Source organism: Ambystoma mexicanum, chromosome 5p (assembly GCF_040938575.1).
Source record: "Ambystoma mexicanum isolate Mex_15411 chromosome 5p, UKY_AmexF1_1, whole genome shotgun sequence".
Taxonomy (NCBI): Eukaryota; Metazoa; Chordata; class Amphibia; order Caudata; family Ambystomatidae; genus Ambystoma; species Ambystoma mexicanum.
Genome location: NC_090930.1, coordinates 788754494 through 788779951, shown reverse-complemented (window position 1 = coordinate 788779951; position 25458 = coordinate 788754494). Strand labels below are relative to the sequence as shown.

Here is a 25458-nt window from a genome sequence, read left to right as displayed (position 1 = left end):
TATGCAGCCTATTGGTTTGCACCAGGAGAGCCGCTCCCACATGTCAAACTTGAAAGATACTCAGCTGATAGGTGGGTGGTTAGGTCCTTAGGGATGACCCCCCCGGTTTGTGGACTCATGCCCGTTTGACCTCGCAAGACTACTGCTCAGGCCTGGTGTATAGTGTGAAAGCTATTCAGGGTTTCACATCCTTATCACAAGAGTTGTCCACTGTGGAATTGTACTCCGACTTTTCCCACTGTGGCTGCAGTGTTGGAGCATTGTTGGGCTCAAGGGGTATTTGGCACATTTGGGAGCATGTTTCGTGAAGGGAATTTCGTTCTGGTGGGGGATGTCTCTGCACTTGCGCAATCCAAATCTGTTCGCAGGCTTCAGTTTTTGGGGGTTTGCAGAGCCTTTAGGAACAGATGGGCGTGCTTCCCAACTGAACCGGAAAGGGACTCCTCGTTAGGGTGCATAATAGGTGCGTACGGTTCGTAAGGCATGGTTTCTTCTCTATACAGCCTTATCCAGACCCAAGCCCCATCGACCTTAACTAAAATCTGTTTAAAATGGGCTCTGGATTTGGGTGTAGAGATTACGATGAGATGTAGGGGTGGATATGCGTGAACAGACCCAGGAGGTCTCTTAAAACTCCTGGTTTCTTCTCATTCAATGTAAGGTGTTACATGGGTACCATTACAACTCAAACCAACTGAGGCTTTTTGCCCCTGCAAACACTGTTTGTTGCCCGGCATGCAGGGAAAATTATGAGATATTTCCATATGGTGTGGGGCTGCTCTAAACTAGATGACTATTGGAGGGATATATGCACCATACTCACGGATATGACTGAATACAGGTTGGATGCTACCCCCATGCAATGCTTATTTGATGTTTTTGATGGCCAGGTTGGGCGGGTGCGTAAGCTGTTGAATTTAAGTTTGGTGATTGCGGTGTGATGTCTGTCACTCCACTGGTCACGACCCTCAGTGCCCACCACTGACCAGTCGTTTACGAGGTTTGGCATTGGCCAGTGACCCTGAAGAACAATGGGCCCACTATGCAGTCGGTGGCGAATCACCCAAAAGACATGGCAACCCTTCAGGAATCTTGCACGCACTTCGGGTGCCCCGACATATATAGCAGTGCAGGATACATACAAGTCCCTTCATTGTAGCTGGTTCTCAATGGGCGTAATTTTCATTTACAATGACATGGTTTCCTAATTCTCCTTATTTTTCAACAACTTATTTTTCTTCCTATGCTTCTATCCTCTCTCTGATTCGTGATGGCGATATGACTAACATTGATGGTCTACATGTAATTGCGTAATTCCTGTGCGTTGCCACAACCAAGTGCTTTAATAAAGAAAGTATTAAAAAGAAATGAAGTAGGGCAATCTGTGATCACCTCATTATCTCGGAATACCAAGTAGGTAGTAGGAACAACTTTTATTCAGAGACTAAAAAAGCCACAAGACTATGTATGACAGCAAGCACTTTAGGGAACAGTATATTACCATAAGGTATCTATGAACGAAGGAAGTACAACACTGATGCAAACCGTGCTCAGTAGAGTGCATTTTTAATACTGGCCCAATCTTCAGAATAAAGACTGCCATACCCCCTACCGTGCTGCATGCAACAACACCCTTTTTCCAATAAATTCCACAGTTCCATTACTTTTATTTTTCCACTTTAACCACTGTTCCCACCCCTTTGGCTCTTTACCAGAGGCCCTTGCCTATGGCCACAGTACTAGTTTGTGTAGAACATACTGAAGTACAGTCCCCGGCTCCAGCCAGATCGATCGATCGATCGATCGATCTCTCTCTCTCAGCTCTCTCTCTCAGCTCTCTCTCTCAGCTCTGACATATTCAAATAGACTTTTTATAAATTCCGGTCAGAGCTGTTAAGTAAAACATGGCTACCATACAAGTTTTGTTTTCCCTTTGTTGTAAAATAAGGTATACAAAACTTCCATGCAGCTAAAAAGCAAAGGTATATTAACGAAAAATGCATCAAGTCTTCATCACTTGCCATAATACACACATATTTCAAACTTACAACTCTCCAACTTGTGCATTTATTATGGCAAATTAAATGTAATCTAACAAGTAACAGACATTTCCTACAATCGGGGGATCCAATTCAACAAATGACCCCTTGTTGAAGTAGATATATACGTTAAATGTACATATCCCAATAGGAAGATCAGATGTATTTTGACTATCTAGATGTCTCCCCAGATGGGCAGCTCTGGCTTTATGGGCAATTTTGAGAGTACTTGGGGTGCAAACATATGTTAAATCACTACCACCACCCACCCCCCTGGCCAAACAAAGCAGACCACATTTTAGTGCTCACATTGTACCACTTACGCGTGTCGATACCCGGAGAGGCCCCAATTTCAGACACTCCAGCATTCACATTGTAATTGATGGTGTAGCCCAAATAAGCTTCAAAAAATAATTTAGAAGAACAAGTTACTTACCAACTGGTAGCGTTCTTTCGACTGGATGTTCCTCCAATCTATTACTCATCTTTGACACGTTAGGTCCAGCTTAGGCTGCTTCAGAAAAAACATTTTTAAGCAGAGGGCACCCTGCGTCGATGTCCCTCAAGGCCTCGGTCGAGGGTGACTTCATTGGATGGTCCAAGTAGCACGTACGGCGCCCGATGGCCTCAGCTCTGTTTCTCCCCTCTCCACGCGTTAGCTGTTAGTACAGGCCGGCAGTATTCAGCCTTGTTAGAACGAAAGCTGTAACAGCATGGGAAATTCTATAGAGGGATAGGATGGGAGGGCAACGAGGAATACGTTGGAGGAACATCCAGTCAAAAGAACGTTACCAGTTAGTAAGTAACTTGTTCTTCGAATGGATTGTGTCCTCCAACGTATTCCTCATCTTTGACAGACTCCCAAAGCAGTATACCAGACTGGAGGAGGGTGGAGAATTTAGAATTGCCAATTTTCACAGGGTAGAATAAAGTACCGCCTTACCAAAAGCGGCAACCTGAGCGTAGGAAGTATCCAAGCAATAATGCTTGTTGAACGTGTGCAACGATGACGCTGTTGCAGCATCACAAATGTTTTTAATGGGTACTCCCCTTTTCAGGGCTGCGGAAGAGGCAATGCACTTAGAAGAATGTGCCCGCAAACCCTCTGGTGGGTCCTTTCCCACCAATCTGTAACATTCTGAAATCCCAAGGATAACCCACCTTGACAAAGTCTGTTTAGAAACAGCTTGTCCTAATTTTCGTCCACTATATCCTAAAAAGAGCTGGTTGTCCACTCTCAACTTGGACATCTTGGACACAGAAATATAAAAGCTTAAAGCTCTTTTAGGGTCCAATCTATGGAGCCTTTCTTCCTCTTTACTGGGATGCGGCAGAGGATAAAAAGCCAGCAGAACAATCTTTTGATTTAAATGGAAATCCGATACAACTTTAGGCAGAAAGGAGGGTTTGACCTCAACACAACCCTGTCCTTGTGGAATACGGTAAATGGTGGCTTTAAGGAGAGCGCCTGCAACTCGCTCACTCCAAGTGCAGATGTTAGAGCAACTAACAGTATGGTTTTCACGGTTAACAATCTCAATGGACATGTGCGCAGGGGTTCAAATGGTGCACACATTAGGAATTTTAGAACCAGGTTAAAGTCCCAAACTGGAACCTGAAAAGTAGAAGGTGGGAACACATTTGTGAGTCCTTTCAGAAATTGCATCATCAAAAGGTATTTTGAAGTAGGAATATTCTTCCGAAGAGCTCTTGAATATGGAAAGCACTGCCAGATAACTCCTAACGGCCCCAATGTGAAGACCTTTGTGTGCTAATGAAAGCAAAAAGGATAGCACATCTGGAGTAGAACATAGAAAAGTATCAACATTCTTTTCCTTGCACCAGTCGCAAAACGTATTCCAACGGCACCGAGATTTTGTTGCTGGCCATCTTGCCAAAAGCAACACCTCCATCATGTTATCCGGGAGGTCCCAATCCTTTCATCTCAACCTTTCAGAAACCACGCGTGAAGGTTGAGAGTATTGACCTCGGGATGGAGTACCTGACCCTCCCCTTGCGAGAGAAGATCCTCTCTTTGCGGAAGACGTATCGGAGGACAGATGGACATGTCCAAAAGGTCTGGTTACTACGTCCTCCTGGACCAATCGGGGGCAATTAGGATCATGTGGCTTCCGAACGTCTCAATCTCCTGATTACTTGAGGAATGAGGGGGATCGGTGGGAACGCGTATAGTTGCGGAAAATCCCAATCCACCACGACCGCGTCACCTAAAGCTCCGCTTGGAGGAAATTCCCCTTGAGCAGTACCTTTCGCACTTCCGGTTGATCGCGGTCGCAAACAAATCTACTTGAAGGTTCCCCAAAGGGAGAAGATCTGTTGAAGGACTTCCTGAGCTAGTTCCCACTTGTGGGAGACTGTGCTCTGCCTGCTCAGAGTGTCCGCCATCATGTTCTCCTCTCCGGCTAGGTGAACTGCCGATAGCGAGATTCCTTCTTCAATTGCCCAGTACCAGAGCTGCGTTGCTTCTCTGCACAGTGGTAGTGACCCTACACCTCCTCTTTTGTTGAGGTAATGCATGGCCACTGTGTTGTCCGTCATTATCAGGACAATCTTTCCCCGTACAGAGGGCAGAAAGGCCTTCAGCGCTAGTCTGATTGCCCTCAACTCCAAAAGGTTGATGTGTAGTTTGGACTCCGATGGAGACCAACGACCGCTGACTGTCAGATCGCTGGCGGGGGCTCCCCACCCCATGAGAGAGGTGTGTCACTACTGTAAGCTCCGGCCATGGTTGCCAAAATTGTTCGCCCTTAAGAATATTGTCCTCGCAGGTCCAGCACAGAAGACCCTATGCAAACCTACTTGGAACCTGAAGTAGGTCCAACATCTTTCCTGAGAACTGGGACCATTGAGTTCTTAGAGCCCATTGAAGGGATCTCATTTTCAGGCGGTCCTCTGGCACCAGAAAAATTCAGGATGCCATGAGGCTGAGCAACCTCAAGAAATCGAAGGCCGGAAGATTCTGGGCAATCTGAAATTTGGAAACCATCTGAAGAATGTCTTGGGCTCTCACCTTGGGTGGTGAGCATTTTCCCAAGGATGTGTCTAATACAGCCCCGATGTACTGGAGCAACTGGGAAGGTATCATCTGTGAATTCTTGAAATCGAGGGAGAGGCCCAGTCTGTGAAGGGAGTGGCAGGTGACTGAGATGATCCAAGGCTTGCTCAGGAGAATGCGCCCTGATCAGCCAATCGTCCAGGGAGGGGTTGAAATAAATCCCCCTTCTCCTGAGATGCGCTGCCAACACCACCATCAGTTTGGTGAAGACCCTAGAGGTGGAGGTCAACCTGAATGGCAGGACTCGAAACTGATAGTGCAAGCCGCCAACGGGGAACCTCAGGTACTTTCTGTGCTTGAGATGGATTGGGCCATGAAAACAAGCATGACAATGAAGGTCCAATGACACGAACCAATCTTGTAATTGGAGGGCCTGAAGGATCTGAGAAAGTGTAACCATCTTGAATTTGCCCTTCCTGAGGAACTTGTCCAAGTCCAAGATGGGTCTCAGTCCCCACATCTTTCTTGGGGATCAAAAAAGGGAACACCAACCCTTGTTCCTCTCCGCTACAGGTACTGGGTCTATAGCACCTTTCTCTAGCAGGGATAATATTTCCTGCACAAGGAGCGGATCTGGAATCCTCAAAGAGTGTTTCCCTGGCGGATTGGTGTGAGGCTGTGTTATGAATGGGAGGCAGTAACCTTGAGCTATTGTCTCCCGAGCCCAAGCATCTGAAGTAATGGCTCGTCATTCTTCGAGATGCTGAGATAGTCTGCCCCGCACCAGTGACACGTGACGCAAGCTCTCAAAGTGGTTTTTGAAGCGGTCGCTGCAGCTGCTGATGGCAAGGTAGCTGCAGCTGGAGCAGGTTTGGCTTGGCACCTCTACCTCGTCCACCATGGGGAACTCTTTGACTGGCCATTCCTCTTGCCTTTCCAAATGAGGAATAGTGTAACACTTACCTGGACTCCTCGGGAGCGGAATGCCTTCCTAGCCTGTGGACCTGGTACTTTGGCACTAGGATTTTCTGTTAAACAACAATGGCAACAATAGAAATGCTATAACATCTACTAACAGAGATTGTGCTGCATGAGATATATACTCCAATCCCTCCCTTCTCACCTGTGTATTTATTGTGGATCTCTCCATCCTGCTTTTCTACAGGTGCGAGTTGGGATAAAGAAACAATGGTGACGTTTGAAGCTGATGTATTCTATTGCTTCTTGCCTTGAAATGTCTGTATTTTTAAAGAATAAGTCTTTGGGTATTTAAGTGGGTAAAAATTATTGTAATCCTTAAGGGTTCAAATAATTTTCTACGTTGGAAAGATCTCTTTATAATAATTTGCTCTTTCTTTATCTTTTTGCAGGTTCTCGGAATTTGGGATAGAATTATGACTGCAGATGGCCATGGAGTTACTCAGGATGAGAAAATGTTGTAAAACGTAAGTTCGCCTATACAGAGTAACTGCAGCCTTCAAGGAAGAGCGCGGAAATAACTGAGGTGAAACCTTGAAGAACCTTCAAGTACGTAAAAGCTTATTAAACGTCTTCTTTTATCAACTGTAAAGTTTGTTTGTTAATTAAACACCTTTTGTGTTTACAGGTTTTTGGAAAGCTGAGGCAAATACCTTCAGAAATTGTGGTGGCTGCGGAAGAAATTTCTGACTGAAGATGTTGCGACTTCGAACGAAAACTGCTGACAGAAGATGCTGCGGCTTTGAGTGAAACTTCTGACTGAAGATATCCACTTCGGAGAATTACTACGGTCAAGTAAATCTTTTCTATAAACTATTGTATTCTGTAGTTTTCTGTAAAACGAATGACACTATTTTCTCCTTTTACAGGTTCTGTGAGGAGAAACGCTGGTAGCGTTACCCGCGGTCAGTGGAGAAGATGCAAGTGTGCGTTTCAGCGGAGGCAGGGCTTAAATATCTCCCTCTGCAATATGAATAGAATGTGCTGCAAGTTGTGAATGGATCTTGCGGTGGACATGTTTAGGGTATAAAAGTTACTGTTAAACATTACTAGAGTCTAAGGAAGCATATGCTGTGAATGGTGTAAATGCCACATGTGCCAGGCTAACACCCACCTTTGACCTGCTGATTGATGTAAGGTTCCCTGTCTGGCCTGAATGCCTGAATGACGACTATGCTCACTGACTGGGATCATGACAATAGTAGCGAAAAGATCCATGGCTGTCCCACCGGACGAAAAGGCTGAGGTTGCCTAACAGCGACCCCTAAAGATTTGGCAGCCGCCTTCGAGGTCTGCAACCTCTCATGGCTCTCATCAGCCAGGGTGACCAAAAGGTGAGACCTGTCAAGTGGCTTGTTGAGAAGGCGAGCCTGCACATCCGCTGCAAAACCTGACTTCCGCAACCACGCAAATCTGCGCATCATGGTGCTCGTGGCTATGGACCTGCTGATGCTATCCGCAGTGTCCAATCCAGACTGAAGGGACTTACACATGGCTTCCTTGCCGTCCTTAAAAATAGCCAGGAAGCTGTTCCTTTCATCCCCTTCTGGAATATGCTCCGCCGCCATGGATATGCACTCACACAAAGTGTATGAAAATTTTGCTAAGGCACATGGGGAGTTGGCCGAATTCAGGGTCCTGCTCCCAGTTGAAAATACCTTCTGTGCCCATCCATCCACACGCTTGTGGCGTCCCTATCAGGAGGGGTGGTAGCGTATGCTGCCTTGTTTGAGGTAGACGTGGCTGCCTGGACCACCAGACTCTCAGAGTGGGGTGTTTGGATAGATAGCCGGGGTTGCTACTGGTAGGGTGGTATTTCCTTGTAAGGGATTTGTCCACTGCCGGACTGGTGTCCAGGATCTCCCAATTTCTGGCCACCCTTTTTTGCAGAGCCACATGGAATGGTAATATAGGATCTGTAGGTGGTCCTTGGTCTAGAATATCAGTCAAATCATCCTGAACAAACTGTACCGGGGGTCTAGCCAGCCTAAATACTCCACCACCCTAGACATCAGTTGCTGGTATGAGGAGTTGGCGTGCTCCCCAGGTTCTGGCCTGCCGAACTCCAATTCGGGAGAAGTATCAATGCCACTGGCATTATGCAAGGTATCACAAAGATCTTCCATCTTGCTCTCCTCTGATATGAGGCATTCCGGCACATTGGGGGTTCCAAAAGGGGCATCCTTCCCATCTGATCTTTCCTCATCCTCAAAGATGGAAGAGGGGGATTTGAAAAAATTCTTCTTTGTTAGAGGAGTGAAAGTTTTCTCAGGCACACGCAGAGGTTTTGGAGGCATTTTGGTTTTAGCCTTTTTATGAGTTTCCTCAGGTTCTGGGGGCTGAACTGACACAACCAGTACTTTTGGCGTCGACGGCTTCAGCGTCGATAGCTTAGAGAACGTTGACAAATCGACGAGCCCCTTCGACGGTTTTGACTTTGAGGGTTCTACAGGCTTCGAAGGCATCGATGATCTCAAACGCTCACCATGTCTCGAGTGATCTTTACTCATTCGAGGCCTCGAGGGCTCTCGATGTGAATCACGCCGAACACCCGGGCTCGAGGGCGCGCGAGTGTCGGGTGGAAACCGCTCCCTGCCGGCATCAATAGAAGGCACGGACAGACCCTTACCCTGTTTTTCAAAGCAGAATGCTTCCCACTCTATGGGTGTCGACTTGTTTGGTGGGGCATCTTACCCTCTCAGGGGTTTCACCCGACGAGGATGAAGAGGAAGGTGACCAATGGGACCTCCTCCTCGATCGCTTCGTCAAGGACGAAGAATGTCGTGGGCCAGTATGGGACCTTGATCGTTTTTTATCTTTCTTTCGTCGAGGAGAGGGGTCTCTCGACTCGGCAGTTGAAGAGCGATCAGGTCGGGTCTTACAGGGTTTGGTTAACTTGCCTACCTGCAACTTCCCCTTTCGTTCTCGTAAGGCTTTTCATGTCATAGCCTGACATTTTGAGCAGGAATCAGTGTCATGGCCTTCACCCGGGCAGCACAGACGAGAACAATGCAGATCCGTGATCGACATTTTGGAGTCACACTCTTGAATCCGGTACAAGGGGTTGTCGGTGTGGAGGACAAAGTCATCTTGTCAAAGGAAAACTGTGCAATTTGGAAACTACGCAATCAATTGTCAACGAGGCGCGCCGAGTTTCTCGAAGCAAACACGTTTGCGGAAAAACTGAACTAAGGCCAACGGGCGCCGTGTGTGCTACTTATACCATTCGATTACGTCACCCTCGACAGAGGCCTTCGAGGGACATCGAAACAATGCCATCGACGCAGGGCGCCCTCTGCCGAAAAATGTATTCCGAAGCTGGACCCAACCTGCCCGAAGCAGCCAAAGCTGGACCCAAAGTATCAAAGATGAGGAATACGTTGGAGGACACAATCCATTCGAAATCTGGATTGGGCGGATGCCACTAAACTCAAATGGCCCCCATTTTGGTTCTTAATGCACTAATAGGAGCGCCCTAGGTGAGGCCCATTATTTGGCGTAAAATGTACTTAGGACTACCTCTCGTGGATCACATTTAGCATATCTCCAGAATTCGCTCCCATAGAAGACTAATGAGCAGAACCTTGCCTTGTATAAGACATTTGTCCAATCTTAGTCTCCCAAATTTAAAATAAAACCTTAAAGCCCTGCAAGTCTCAAGTGGCCTGCTCTACCAACTTCTTAATATGGCAAGACCATTCACCAATCCTCGCTCAAGTAAGCTTAAATCAGAGTACAAGTCTACTACTTCTATGTTGGTTCCATTTATAGGGTTTCTTCTTTTTTCCCCCCAAATACCAGGACTTTTGTGTTAGCTTCATTTAATTTCAATCTATGGTTCCCGAAGGAATCATTTGCGTATAGTAGCCCTTGTTGTAACTCGACCAGGGTTAAATCCATGATGGCTGCATCAGCTGCATAAAGAAGGACAATGTAAGGTGATGGTTTCAAGAGCAGTGTATGTGCTTTCCTTGCAGAAGAGTTAGGGTTGACATCTGAGAGCAATATAAAAAATAAAAGCTGGGCTAACTGGCATCCCTGTTTCACCGCTTTATTGTGGGGGTGGGGGGTGGTGTGCAATTGCCCGGTCTTGTGGAGCGAACTGACGTTTAAGTGTATTCATAACACAACTGGGCAAGAAAGGCCCTTTGGGACACTATTGCAATGCAGATTATGCCATAAAATATTTCTGTCAATTGAATCAAAGATTTTTTTTAGATATAAAATAGATACATATTCGTCCTCGCAGCAGCAGTTCTCAATTATGACATTTAGGGTGAAACAGTGGTCTACTGTACTAAAGTCACATCTGATTGGGTTCAAGAATGTTGTTACAGCAAACCCACTCTTCCAATCTATGCAAAAGGCATTTAGAAAAGATGTTGCATGAAGCATCTGAAGGAGCGATTGAATTGTAACAGTAAGGAACGACAGAAGGATTCCTTTTAATTATAGGCATGAGTCAGGAATACTTTCAAGTCTCAAGAATCACTTCAATAAATGTCCCCAGAGTAGGAGATTACCAATGGGGAAACCAAATGAAGATGTCTGATCCCATGCTGTCTGGGCCTGTGGATTTCCCACTCTGAAGAGATCCCTGTGATGAATCTGAGGATGTCGTCCGTTCTCCCCTACGGGGAGACCTTTCCCATGGGGCCGGGGCGGTGCGTCCACAGTGCAAAAGTCTGAGTCTTACTTAGGCACCCTTACACATCCTAATCTCATTTTGAGAGAATTTGATGTCAAACTCTTACATCTCACCATATGATGGTATAAGTGGTGAGCGGGTCAAAGAAAATGTCCTGAAAGTGAGCCATCTATTTACTTGCTGCAATTGAACTATGCGTGTAAACCCTTCACGGCCCTTAGCTGCAAGTCTCCATAACAATTTGATATCATTGGAGGACACCGCTCTCTCCAAATGTTCACACTGTTTCACAATGTGTTCTACTTAGTCCCTCTTAACATTTTTTTATATGAGCTGTTTGCGTCATAAATTTGAGCATCAGTGCAGGACGCTCACTTAATGGTGCTGGTCACTAATTTTTACAGTTCTGCAATAATTATCAAACCACAGAGCGCCTTGCTTTGTGGACTGGGCAAATATCGCCACTTATTACTTGCAATTTCACAAACAGTTACAAGTAGGGTCTTGAAGTGGCCAAAACCATCTTGCAAGGACTCATCGAAATTTAACATTTTTAAAAAGCATATCTTTTACTCTTTGAGAGTCTAAGAGTTTTCCTAGGACCTCTGTCGAACTTCAGCGTAACTTGGCCATCCCTTGCACGCTGGTCAGAGGGTTCCTACGTTGATTACTCTAAAATCCAATCGATATTTCGAGAGGGAGATGATCGCTCTCTGAACAAAATATTTGATTTTGAAAAAACAATTTCCCCTCTTAAATGTACTCCTAGATGGGACATCATCTAAAAACGTTCCACTGAACTCAACCAAGGCAAACTGCATCCAAAGCCTACTGCCAGTGCAAGATTTTGAGTTTAAACAGTTCCTTGCCGGAACTCCATATGACTCTTCAAAGGTCATAAATTTACATTAATAGCTGTGGGCCCAGTTCAACATTAAGGTCGCCAAAGATCACTACATTCAACTCTATTCTATTCAATGAAGCATCCACCACTATTTCCCCTTAATATACTCAAAAACGGACCATTTGATTTTGGTGGATTATAGGTATCATAAATTAGTAATTTTGGGGAATTCGCCATTGGACAATGAGGGCACAGCTATCTGAGAATTGCCCTCTTGCCCCAGTCTCTCAACTTTAAATGCATAGAGTACGGATCCATTGCGACCAACCGAACCCCCCCCTTGTGCCGCCAACCCCCTCCCACACCCCGCAAGGGCTTTTCTCAGCCTTAAGCAAATAACGTTGAAAGCTCTGCACTAAACATTTGTCCAAGAGCCATGATTCCTGCAAACGAATGAAATATGTCAACCAGTCAACATACCAAGCTTTACTCCCAATCCCAGACGCATTCCATGAGAGTACATTCAATCCGTTCAATTGTGGACCAACAGTGGACCCATTGACTCCCAGTGAACCAGTTGAACGAAAGAAAGTTTGGCTTTGATATTGCATATTCTCATATAACTTCTTGAAGGCTTGTCTAGATACAGTTACTGTAGCATGCCCTATTTTCTGATGGAGAGTGAGCTCCAACTGTATCACACCAGGGGAAATAATTATTTTAATTAAATAATGTGTGTATGCTCCAACTCCATTTTGAATAAGTCAATGATGGATGAAAAGCTGGGAATGTCAATTTCAGCTGGGAATTTTTTGGTCAACGTAGGTTTGCCTCCTCAATGTCCACTTCAGGAGTCAGTAAATCAAACCATGCATCATGCAGGAGACAATACTTTGATTTAACGCAGAGAAACAACTTGATCCCTTTTTTTACAAAGACCTCCCTGCACTGGATGCACCTTGCAAGGAAATGAGGATTCCTAAAACCAAAGCGTACATTATGTCCTCCACAATACATGCCATCAGATAAAATTCAAATTAACATTTATAAAAGATAATTCAGTAATACCTAAAATGTCTGGAACTTCAAGATCAATGTATACTTATAAGAGTTCTTATTACCATGTGTTGTCCCCTTAAACGTGCAAATTAAATGAACATTTCTCCATTCCTTAAGAGGGTCTTCTTCAACTGGATAAGTTGGGGTTCTTTCCTCCAAGGGTTGTGGTTCCAAATCCGCTTGGTGTAATATATCCTCAAGCTTCCCCCTGCAAGCTAGGACTAACACTGGGGCAGAAGGCTTTTCAGAGTATGATTCTCCAAGTAAGCTGGTTAGGGGGTGGGCCCCAGAGGAATCCTCATGAACTTGGCCTCCTTTGGTTCTTTTAACCCCCTGAACAGGAGAAGCATCCCCAGCAAAAAGGGACTTCTGGCAGGTTGCACCCCTGAATGTATTATCAATCATTAGTCAGCAGTCCTCCCTGGGATGTTTCCTGGCCCGAAGGAGGAACTAGTGCTATCACAGCATTTGTTGAAATAGTAATGCACGTCGGTTTGAATGGATCAATTTCCATCTGGAAGCCTTTACCTCTCTCTGGGCTAGTAGTATTTTTTTTTTTTTTAAAGGTCCGGAATCAGGGTCACCAAACAAAAACCATGACGAAATGTTGACCCCCTCAGTAAAACACCAACAACAATGGGGGACTCCAAGCAGGAAAAAAAACTACACACGGTCGTGCTTGGAAGGAGCAAATATATATATATAGAGCAACTAAAGGACCGGAGTATGGATTCTTGTTTAGGTGAATAGGCAAGGTTGAAGCTATAGGGGCACAGCTAATCTAAAGTGCAACTGGATGAATACAGACCACTTCATAAGCCAGGAGGTGAAAAAATTCAATTCACATCCTAAATTCAATAGATATTTTTATTTAATATACTAGAATATATCATAAGAATTTTAAAATCTCTTAATGTATCAAAAAACATTAAAGTCATAAAATAGAATTCATGAAAACATATTGGTACATGAATGTCAAGGAAAAGAAAACTCAGAACAATATGCAACACAACCAGACCCATACAATTCACCAATCACTCCATTCATACATCTCTAAAATGCATACCTCAAATATAATGGTGAAAAACACAGACTATACATAAACACAAGTGAAATAATTAGGCAAAATGTTATAGCACCATGTTCAAATTCTAGTACATGACAAGCACTATACTACTAGAATATCAATAGAAAGTCCTAGAATTAGAGACCTTCAAAAGTCATATTAATTAACAACTTGGGCCAGAACAAGAGTGAACCACTTAGAAAACCGACATGTTTCTTTCCATCTTCATGATTCGATTAATTGAGCGGAAATTCATCAGGGTGACTTAAGAACTGAAGTCATCAATGATTGATGGTACTGGATAGTTGCAAAGCTCCGTAAACCAGTCTTGCCATAGCACCTAAGCAAAAAGAACAGAGATTACTGGTCTCAAATCAAATATTTACTTGAGTTCAGTATATATCTGTAGCACGCTCTATCAATGGGCGTGAATACAAGGTCACGAGACCTGTTCAAATCCGCCTACAGGTGGTCACAAACAAAAAATGAATGGACCAACAGCGTATAGAAACTAAATAAATACGGTTCTAGCCCAATGTACAGTGCAAGAGAGTGAATACAAAAGAAGAAAAATGTCATGTGTAGACCCCAAAAGAAGACAATCGTCTGGGGAAGAGAGCACAATCTCAGACTTCGCTCTGGATGTAAAAATGACACATAATTCAAAAATGGAAATAAGAAATAAATGAATAATAATAAACAAAAGACATGTGCCAGTTCAATTTAGAGCACGGCGGTCTGGTACAAAGCACACAGTGCGTGAACAGAAGGTAACTTGCAAGTAATGGACCACTGGCACCCATGGTTAACCATAAATGATGGGCGTCAGAGTGTCAAAGCAGCAACAAATGGCTCTGGGTACATGAAATGCTACACTCAATGGTCTAGGAAACTAACGTTTACCAATATATGTTCAAGTAAATGTGGAACAAGGTAGAACTACAGTCAAAGTCACACTTACTCTGCCGTGGAACGAATGACAGTATCAAGCCCAATGAATGGGTCAAAAAAGTGAAGCCTAGCACAGCATAACCAAGCGACAATCCTGCGAAGACATGCCCTATGGAAATGAAGCATGAAATCAAATGAAGCAAATAGCTAAAACAGCTAATATATGAACTCATAATACAATACGAGTAAATAAATGCAAATAACAGTCAAAAGCTAGCAAGAGTTAACTGGGGCAATGATTAATAGACACCGAAGAAACTTACTTGAATAAATCGGTGTAGACATCAACAAGGTTTGTAGTTAAGCAGAAGCGTAGACGACCAGGCAACTCGAACACAATTCATAGATGCAGGGTGGGTCGTGGCAGATGCATCTCAAAAATGGCTGTTCAAAGTGCCTAGCAACTGAAACAATGAGTACACGCACTATAAACGAATTGTCCAACCTCTCGGTGCATATGCTGTAAGCATGCATGTTGTCTAAAAAGTGGCTGCCTCACTGCACCAGGTGGTAAAAAGTTCCATAATTTATAAAAACGAAATTGCAGAGGGAGAATAACCAGCATCCACAAAGCAATAAGAGTGCCGAGCAAGGCTATGCAAGAATGTACGTAACAGTATGAGGCCGGCACCTATCGTGAGTGCGTGTTGTTGTGAATCATGCAGGTAATGGTTGGCAACTCGATGCCGCCCGTATAACTGAATGTGTCGGGTCGCTGGGGTGACCACAGAACAAACTAGCTCTCAAGACAAACAGCAGCAACACCGTGAATCAAAAGTCAAGTGCCCTCGTGTGTGGCCAATATATTAAAGCCCACAAAGTGTAAAATCGCATTCTTACCGGCAGCATAAGCAGACATCTGTTGTCCATAGTGAAAACACGGTCTCACGGGAAATTAAAGAAAGGACTGGTAAACATGGGTCTGCCGACTCAATAAATACTCAGAGCGTCATGAAACTAGTCACGTCGGAAGGCACGTACAAGGTAAACTGGTACGGCCATGTTCGAAAGGTGTATACTAACACACAATGGTGTTATAAACATCAGTGGAAAAGGCACTAAAAGTACGGATGTATAAACAGGACAGAATGATGTGAAAACTGTCAACCTGAGTGCACCGCGCTGAGTGCACCACATACCTGGTAACAAAAATGGCTCCGAGTAATAAAGAATTCAGGAATAGTTCTATCCAGAAGCGGAATTCCATGCAAAAGAAGGGAATCAGAAAGCGAGATCTAATTGTTCGTTGAGGCCAATTAAATGGCTTTTGGTAAGAAATATTAACCTCATCTCCTCCTTTATCAAAATGCTCCTACTGGTAATACCACCATTGGCAGTACGTACTTTTTTCAAAACAGTCCATTCCAAATCTTCACAGTCATGATTATTCACCTGGAAATGACCAACCATAGGGGCTGTGATGTTTTTATTCCTGATGCAGCTCTTATGTTCGGTGATGCGAATCTTTATTTTGCGTTCCGTTTGTCCAATATATAACTTAGGACAGGGGCACCAGATGGCATATATGACTCCACACGTGTTGCAGTTAGTAAAGGTACGTTGTTGCCAGGGTTTTGTCAGACCTATGTCAACATTTGTGGTGCGTTTAGTGGAAGAGCAACATTTACAACTGCCACAAGGTGCATGACCACTCGGTCTTACTAGGCCCCATTGTTCAGTAATGGTGAGCTGGGAAGTAGAACGGTTGCTAATGTCATTCCTGGTGACAAGTTCTTTGAGATTACGTCCGCGTTTAAACGCGCATCTTGGTACCGAGACTGGATTGTTACTTTTAGATAAAAGATGCCAGTTTTTCTTAATTATGCTGACAATCTTGTGTGACAGAGGATTATACGTGCTAACGAAAACCAACCCATCTTGATCAGATGTGGAGGATTTTCGTTTATACTCAAGGAGGGCTTGTCGATGGTTATTGGAAGCCCTTTTAAAAGACCGTTTTACAATTTGACGGGGGTAACCTCTTTCTATAAGATTATTGCTCAAAATCCCAGCTTCCTCCTGAAAGGTAACGGTATTGGTATTGTTTCTCTTCAACCTCAAAAATTGGCCGAAGGGTAGATTATCACGAAGTGTTTTAGGATGAAAGCTATCGTACCTCAATAGGGAGTTCCTATCCGTTGGTTTATGAAATGGTATCGTTAGTAACGTGCTGTTGATGTTGTTTACTAGGATCGTAAGGTCTAGAAAGTCAATTCTGTGTCTATCATACTGAATAGTGAATTGTAAGAAAGGGTTGATGCCATTGAGCCAATCGAAAAATGCCAATAGTTTCAGTTCGTTTCCATGCCAAATCATAAGCACGTCATCAATGTACCTTTTCCATACGGTCTGGTGCTGGCGAAAGATGTTGGTTTCACTGTAGATGCTCTGTAATTCAACTGAATTGACATAAAGGTTGGCCAAAGTGGGGGCTACCGCTGAGCCCATAGCCGTACCATGGATCTGTTGGAAAAAATCATTATTGAATTTAAAATAATTCTCTGTCAGGGCTAGAGAGGTGCACCAAAGAATGAACGAGTTGGGCGTAATACCAGGTGTACGTTTAGCCAACAATAACTCTTCGATCATGTCTAGAGTGGATGATTGTGGGATCTTGGTATATAGTGAAACAATATCCAAGGTAACCAAAATATCCTCACTACTATTGAAAGGAAAATGTTCAATAAGATTGATGACACTGGTAGATTCTTGTATGAATGATTGCATCTCTGGCACATAACCTTTTAAGAAAGAATCTGCAAATTTTGCTAGCGGTTCTAGTAACGAGTTGGTACCTGAAACTATCGGTCTTCCTGGAGGGTTGACCCCCTGAGTAAAGCCTGACATGCCACCCAATTCCATGGATCAATTTTGAAGGATTTATTGAGATATCCTCCACACTTGAAGAACAAACATTAAGGGGTAGTTAGCTAAAGTCTACCCTGCCTATGGATCCTCCTAGAAGTTGGGGGATCTCGCATTCTGGCTCAACCGCCTCAGTAACAAGATCGGTGGGGGGGGGGGTGAACCCCAGTTCTTTTTAGACAACTCTCCATAACGGATGGCGACAAACCCACCCACACGGCCAGATGCTGTGTTGCATCAATAATGGGCAAGGGTATAGTTAGAATGGGTTGAAACACCATGTGGGCTCAGGTACAAAAGCCCATAGAGCCCACTTTGATCATCTCTTAAGAAAAATGGGTCCACCAGACCATTGTTGAACCACTGTCCTGCTGAGGACCCTTGTGCAGTCCCATCTGCCATATAGGTGTGCTCACGACGCAGGCAGTCCTCTTCATTAAGCTGGTCAATATTGATCTATCGGCCACCACAATCTGGGCTGTTTGACCTGGGTGAACTGCTAATGTGGCAGATGATGCTCCTTGGCACTGGGGCTTCCATTTCTCTCTCCTCTCTCATGTTCAGTTGATTGTCCTATGCCCTGCTGGCACCCACTCTTTCATTCTTTCTGCCATTGTTGAGGGAGGGAATCTGGCTCTGGATAAGAGATTCTGATTCTAGGACCTGCAAGGGTCTTGATACATAAATGCCCACTTAATTGTGGACTAATGCTCCTTTGTTAGAGCCAATTCTATTAGGTATCTGGTATGCTCTTAGACCCCTGGGTCAGCTTCCTTGCCCCCTGCTAGCTAAAGCTCCCTTGGGTGTCTTAAGTAGGAATCTGAGATCCACACTGTAGACGGGTTAACAATTAGCAGTGGATATGTGACACTGTATAACCATGCAATACCTTTACTTAAATCGCACCAACATCTAAGATGCTATAAATGTAGGCTGATCTGTATGGAGCACGTTCAGTCAACACCATACACGGACACCCTAAACCAGGCTTACCACTGGAATCTAGTATCCCTGACATATCTTAGGGATCTGTTGGGGAGTGGCTACTCTATTCTCCGTCCACTGTATTCAGCGCTTCCCTGCTTTTTTTCTGGCGCCAGCATTCTACGGATGTTGCCCGTTAAGTTGAGCTATGCAGTGTAGCCACTCTTGAAGGGGTGATCTAATATAATCTATCTCAGACTACATTTTGTCATGTAGTTTAGATAATCGAGATAGTAGAGAGAGGCAACCCAAAGCCTTGTGGTCCTTGCTAGGCTTGCTTGGTAGGGTGTAAGGTGTAAATTTATCATAACGCACATTGTGAGGGGCCAGAAATGTGAAACGGACAAGTAGATAGAGTTTTCTCACAAGTATCCATTCTATTAAATAATAAGCGTGAGAAAAACACCTTGCTTTCCACAAACTTATGAGGATTTCCCTGCCCGTTAAATTAAGACTAAAGGAAAACACTAATATCAAAAGGTATCTGTCCCTCACACTTATACATACAACAAAATTATATAGGTATCATATTGCCATTTCACCTTAACAAAATAACAATATAACAATTATATGTAAACAAACTTTGCAAACATGTTTCCTTGTAACTAGGGTCAGATCCCCTTCCCCAGGATTACTGCAGGATTTTCCAAACCAAAAGTTCCATATGAACGGTCTTGTCAATAGCCAAGTTCTGCTCCAAATTGCAACACAGTTCTTTTCACTCCATGAGTCTTTCACTTGGCATTTGGATAAACACGATTTAGAACTCTTGCAAAATAAATGTCAAAGTTTCCACAAGTTCTTGCGCGACAAACCAAAAAAGACTTAGTAGTCATGCCACTTTCTTTCCACTACAACCTTCCACCACACTGCAATCCTTTAATCGTCTTCTTCCTGGTCCACTAACCTGCCGGGACTAATCTCTAGCAGACCCTTTCCTGGTATACTCACCTGCCAGGATAAAACTCCTACCACTACAAGTACTCTGTGGTGAGGCTTGCACTGCTTCAGATTTTCCACACGTATCCTCATTATTAAAAGTTAATCAAAGAAAACTGCTTCTTGAAAAAGTCTTTGGGGGTCATTACGAGGTAGGTGATGAGGGATTAACGGCACCGGTAAGGATATCGGTGCCAGTAATCCCTTGCCACCCTATTCCGAGGTCCCTTAGCGGGTCCCTTCCTTAACGCCTGGTTTTACCAGGCATTATGGAAGGGACCCGTTAAGGGACTTCAGAGGTAATAACGGTACCGCAAATTGCGGTACCGTTATTAGCTCCATCCCCATTGCCATTGAGCCCTATGGGGGCTCGAATGGGACTGGGGAATGGTTCCCGGAATGGGGACTTACCGGGTCCTCCAAGGTTGGAATGAACCGGTAAGTACCTATTTCCGGAACTCGGACCGGAATGCGGTAAGGGGGTAGCCATGGTGCTAATAGCACCACGGCTACCTCCAACCTCGTAATGACCCACTTTAACTTTCAACAACACCATTGGGGTTAACAACTTCTTCCATAAGGATAAAATACACATTGATGCTGCTTGGTCCACTAATTTGTTTGCCACAGACAATGCAGGTTACATTCCTCTCCCCCTTGATGGTTTATACAATGAGAGCATCTCTCCTGCCACCCTCAGGTTTTTACTACAATATCAGTTAGCTGCTGGTAACGTGTCTTCTTCAGGTTTCCACCTTTAGAAAAGCTGTATCCCCTTTTATTTATAATTGACCCTCTTTAGCTTAGGCAATACTGGTTGTCATCTTCCCTTTCAAGTAATCTTCCTCTTTGTAGATTACATTCATCTTCTTCAGATATTGTCTCCCCTTTACTTTGGCAATGGTGGTTATAATATTTCCCCAACTGGTCTCTCTCAATATGAGTGTTGTGCCAAAAATACTTTAATTCATTAGTTCGTTTTTCAAAGGTATTACTGGCATCCAGGGTCTAATGCGGAGCACCCGATGTTACCTAATGTAGGCCAACTCACTGTCCTTTCCCTGCGCTTCCATTTGACCAGCTGCTGCTGGTATTTCTTTCATCGTGTCCTGAGAGTCTGACAGCTCTGTTCACACTCACAGGGCCCGTGCCCAGCCAGGAACAGCACCGCTTCCCGCTTTGTGTCCTCTGAAATAACTTCTCTCAATTTCTACGACTCAGCACCATGTCCTGCTTCCAACACAGTGGCAGCTCCGGCGGCTTCCTCTCTGCTTCTGCTGTTCCCACTGCTGCTGTCTACTTCTAATGGCCTGCACTTAAAGGGGCCATTAATATTCAAAGGTATCGCTCAGGTGAGGGTCATCAGAACAACTAGGCCGCACACTACAGTTCTCCACCTCTGAGCCCCTCTTCCTCATCCCAGTACCTAGAGCATTATGGAACTTGAAGTCCCCAATGTTCTTGTTCTTTTTTACATCAAAAGGTTTCAATTTTGCAAAAGGCTATTAAGACCATGGGATCATTATGGAAGTTAGTTAGAGGGCTCTCCCAATTTTCCTGACCCGAGTCCCCTCCCATGTGATCCTCCCCCAAAACACCACCCCCAGGGTCAGGATCAGGAAGCGTGTGCTTTTCCCTGGCCACATGAGAAGGGTCCCCAGCCAGGGTCTTAGGGATGATCATCTCTGATTCATCACAACATGCAGTAGTAAAAAGGAAATAGTCTTGTTCAACCTATCACCTTCACCAGCTCACTAATAAACTTATTAGATGGCCATCATCCCTGCGTAGGTTATACAACTGTGCGGGTGAAGCAGTGAGAGGGGTTATATGAAAGTTTATATGAACAGCTCAACCCCTTTGTCATTCTGTCCTGCAGTTCTCTCTGGACCTCCCCTTTAGGATCTGGGAGTTTGGGGATTAGAGCCTAGAGCGGTCAGCACTTGTTCAGGACACCAATGAGACCATGGTCCAAGGATGCTTCTGCTTCCCCTTCTCAGTCTCTCCTGCAGCACATCTGTGCCAGATTCTGGTTAGAGGAAAGTACCCATCATCATTCCAGGGAGCATCAAGCTGCACCAAGGAGGCTGCTTCCGACACTTCAACCTCCTACCTATTCTAACAAAGCAAAAAGGCTCCCAGTAATGCGCCCCCAGGAGTGTTCAGCCGAAATTGGTCACAGGGAGTGGAGTGCCCCAGCAACACTTCTTTCCAGATGCTAGCTCTCTCATCATGGCTGGGTCTTTGGTCAGACTGTGGTTGTGAGCCTGGCTTGCTGGAGAGTTGGTGTCATAGGGTGAAGATGGCTCAACCTTGTAAGAACGAGGGAACAATCTCATCCAACTACCTGGGCAAGACCTTCCAACCCCCTTTCCATTAGGATGATTTGAAGCTGTAGCAACTGTAGGTATTTCCCCCCCTCTACCTTCTACCTAGGTATATTCTCACTTAGCAAGCATTTTTATGTGGCCTGGTGGTTTTACTTTTTCAGCCGAAATCTCAACTATAGCTGGCAGTTAGCTATTTTGTCTTTAATCCACTTTTCTTAATCCAGTTTTTACAAGGGTTTCAAAGATAGCAGGTCCTGATCATATGACAAGGTCGCACAATAGGGGGCCTATAGTGAAAGTAAAGTGTTCTCACAAAAGAGGACAAACACACCTGATGGAAATGCAACACACTTCACATTCATACAAAGTTGGAGAAGAGGTGACAAAGCGGTTGACATGGATGGACTGCACCACGGCAGAAAAACATTACCCTGCAGGATTCTAGACTATGCGGACAGGACTGTTTCTGCAGAACCACTGGTCACATGACGAAGCATGTGCCAGAAGCTTTACCTTGAGCTTGCCTGATCCACCAGGAGATAGATGCTCAGGGCCACAACTGCAGTCTCCATTTACATCATAGACTTGAGGTGTGATAAGAAAGTTAGCACATGTACACAAACTAGAGACTAGTGAGTATATTATTCCTTTATTTTCTTTTAAATGAAGACTGTCCTGAAGAAAGTAGTTACAAGGAATGATTAACACTGAAACAGGCAGACATTAGAAACTATAGTGGGGTAGTAGGGAGCCTACCCAAAGATACAGTTTTGAACTGATTGACTTTGGACCAACAGTATAAGTGGTATCCATGAAATGATCAGATGAATTATCTTCGCATTTATTTTAACTTTGATGATTTGGAATAAAAGGCCCTCCTGACTATAGGTTAATAAATTAGGTTTCACCATAAATAGCCTAGCGGACCTTCCATAACTTTTTATGTATGAGTGACAAACAGGATCTGTAGAGGAGGAGAGAATGAAAAAATAGAGACCATTGTCCTGTAAGAATAGTCCATTGGTGGCCTCCCAAAATAAAATGACAAAATTGTGAGAATATACATTCCTACTGTTTCTTATTCTATCCACTTTTAGATAGACGGCACACCAGTGTAGACTAGGATTAGTCCTCGGCTAGGTAGGATTAGTTGGACAATCACCCTATCCTTTGTGTCCAGCGTTGCCCTTGCTAATAGGGCTGGGGGTAACATCAGTAGGAAGCTTTGTCACCCGTGATCATATGACCACAGGCTTCTCCAGCTTGCCAGCATTCCAGCGTTTGCTTTCTGTCAACTGTGGCTTCACTGTCCTAGCTTCCCCCTCGCTACCAGTTTTATTTTTTGGGTGGGGGGCGGGAAGGGGGGTTTAAGGAGAACTTCCTGGCCTAAGCACAGCGCCCACTTCTTCTAGCTGCAGCACTGCACTGCCTTCAATCTCATCGCTCTGAAACCACCATCTTCCAACTCCCCCTTAGGAATGCCTTGCTATCTCCAAATGTTACACCCTTCTTCTGTGGGTCTTCCTGTTCCTTAACATACATGGCTACATTTGGAGAATGGTTCAGTCTACAGCCAAATTGGTGGGTTCGTTTTGTTGATTACCTAATTTTTTGTAGTTGGGCCTTTCAACTTAAAGTGCTGCTGCCATTGTGAAGTCAGGTGGATCTTAGAGGGCATCCGAGCATCCCCAAATTGACGTTCCCAGTTGTGTACCAACCTTTATCATCAATGGTACTGTTCGGTTTGCGGGCTAGACTTCCTCTGTAGTCTGTTTCCTTTTTTAAGCATGAGTCTTTTTGCTTGTGGCCACTCAAGCTGGATCATGGGCCCCCTTGCTCCAAGTTTGAGGAAATGCTGAATTCCGACGCAGAGCCGCCCGAATAGTCTCCAAGTCACCAACTAAACATATTGCTAGCTTGTTGCTCCAAACAGTGTGCATCAGGGCCATGGAGCGGTCTTTGTGCATTTAGGGGCCACCTCACTATCTTGGGGGTGTCCCAGTAGAGATACCTTGCCATCTAACACATGGGTTTGTACCCAGTGATGACCCCTTGACACCCAAAGCATTGCTCTATGAAGGGCTGAAATTGCTCTTGGGGACTGACAATTTACCACCTCCCAGAGCTGCATTATGGCGAAGGTGTCTACTATGGCCACCAGAGGTCCCCAGCCCTCCGCCAGGGATGCCAAACAGGAGTACTCGTCATAACAGGCAAAAGAGTAACTTCACAAATACTGGAGAGAAGAGGAAGGGCCATATAGTTTGATTCGCTACACACCTACTGATGCATTTTTCTGGAGGTCAATAAAATAAATACCACTTAGGGTAACAACAATGCATGCCACTTATAGAGATATGAAACTGCACAAATTATGAAGAAACTGATAAAGGAAAATATAAACTATCAATATATATGTAACAATGGGGGAAATAAAAATATATGATGGAAGGTGGATGTCAGATATGTTGGACAGTGAGAAGAAACTTCACATATGACCAGAGGATTGGAAAGATAGGAGATATTCAACAAGGTAGATAAGAGGACTTAAGGAGAACGGGAGGGAAGAGTTATTATTAACAGAACGATGAATGAAAGTGAGACTGGAACTTCAAAGAAGGCCTGTGAAAACATCAAATGCATCCTTCTGAAAACTATAACCACACCCCAGCTCTCTGCATTATCACTTTCACGCATTCACATACCTGAGCGATAGTTGCTTCGTTTCCATTGACAGCATCTGAAGATGTAGGCAATGCAGACTTCGATGCATTCTGAGAAGAGACAGGGATCAAGTAATTAAGGTTTACAAATTGAGACCGGCAAAAATAAATAACCATTAGTCCTCAAACAGAATCCCACAACCTGTTGCGATGTAAGTTTATTTAGTAAGTTAAGACAATTTCAGACAGGATTTATTTTGACATTAATGCAAGGTCAAAATAAAAGATTACGCATGTTGCATCTGAAATGTAAAAAAACTAAAACACTGCAGGTAGGCCACACTAGAAAAGCTTTAAGCAAAGCAAAGGTTAGTGCAGCAAATGTTAAACACATATACTTACAATACCACCATTGCTGCACGGTACATGAACCTAATTCTGCTTCTCAACAAAAACTGTTTGGATCACAAAAATATGTATAAAAAAACTAGACTAGAGACCTCTAGAAAATAATTCTGAATTGACTTTTTTTTCTTCATTTATTGACAGTGAGGTCAATCGAACAGAAAACTGCTATTATTGTAATATGGTGTGCCTCGTTCAGAAAAGTGCCTACCGATACAAACCCTTAAGAAGTCATTTTATACCTCCACCAGCACGGGATTCAAATCCCGGCGCTCTGCATAGAATCAGAAAAGAAAGATTGGGAACAAGGTAGGTGGGTCATATGCAGGAAAGGGGACTTCGAAGTATAAGTCAAAATGTCAATATGAGTAACTGCCACTTACCCTACAGTCAGGCCGGTTTCTTCATGGAATCTACATAAAGTGGTGGAGGCTATGCATCCTCCTATGAAGCGAGGAGTGCCGCAGCATCTGTGGAGTGTGAGATGAGCAGTTTCTTTTACTCTGCATTTCGTCTAGAGGACAAAGTTGCTGGGAAGGAGGGCCAATCTGTGCATGTTCTCTTGAGGCGACTGAACACAAGCATATGCATGAGGGGCGCTTTTGCCTTAAGGTCTTAGTTTTGTGCAGATCATTGCAATGGCCAGGTCTAAATTGAAGTAAGTCATTATT

The 25458-nt window shown here is 44.2% G+C and overlaps 1 protein-coding gene across 3 annotated transcripts in view; it reads right to left on the bottom strand.

Annotated features, from left to right (window-relative positions):
• Positions 1 to 25458, bottom strand: part of GOLGA4 (golgin A4) — a 2156782-nt gene that overhangs the window by 1788858 nt on the left and 342466 nt on the right. For all 3 annotated transcript variants that reach the window (XM_069613207.1, XM_069613208.1, XM_069613209.1), the window contains one exon: positions 24425 to 24493. In XM_069613207.1, the coding sequence (XP_069469308.1) occupies positions 24425 to 24493 (69 nt within the window). The remainder of the gene's footprint in view (positions 1 to 24424; positions 24494 to 25458) is intronic.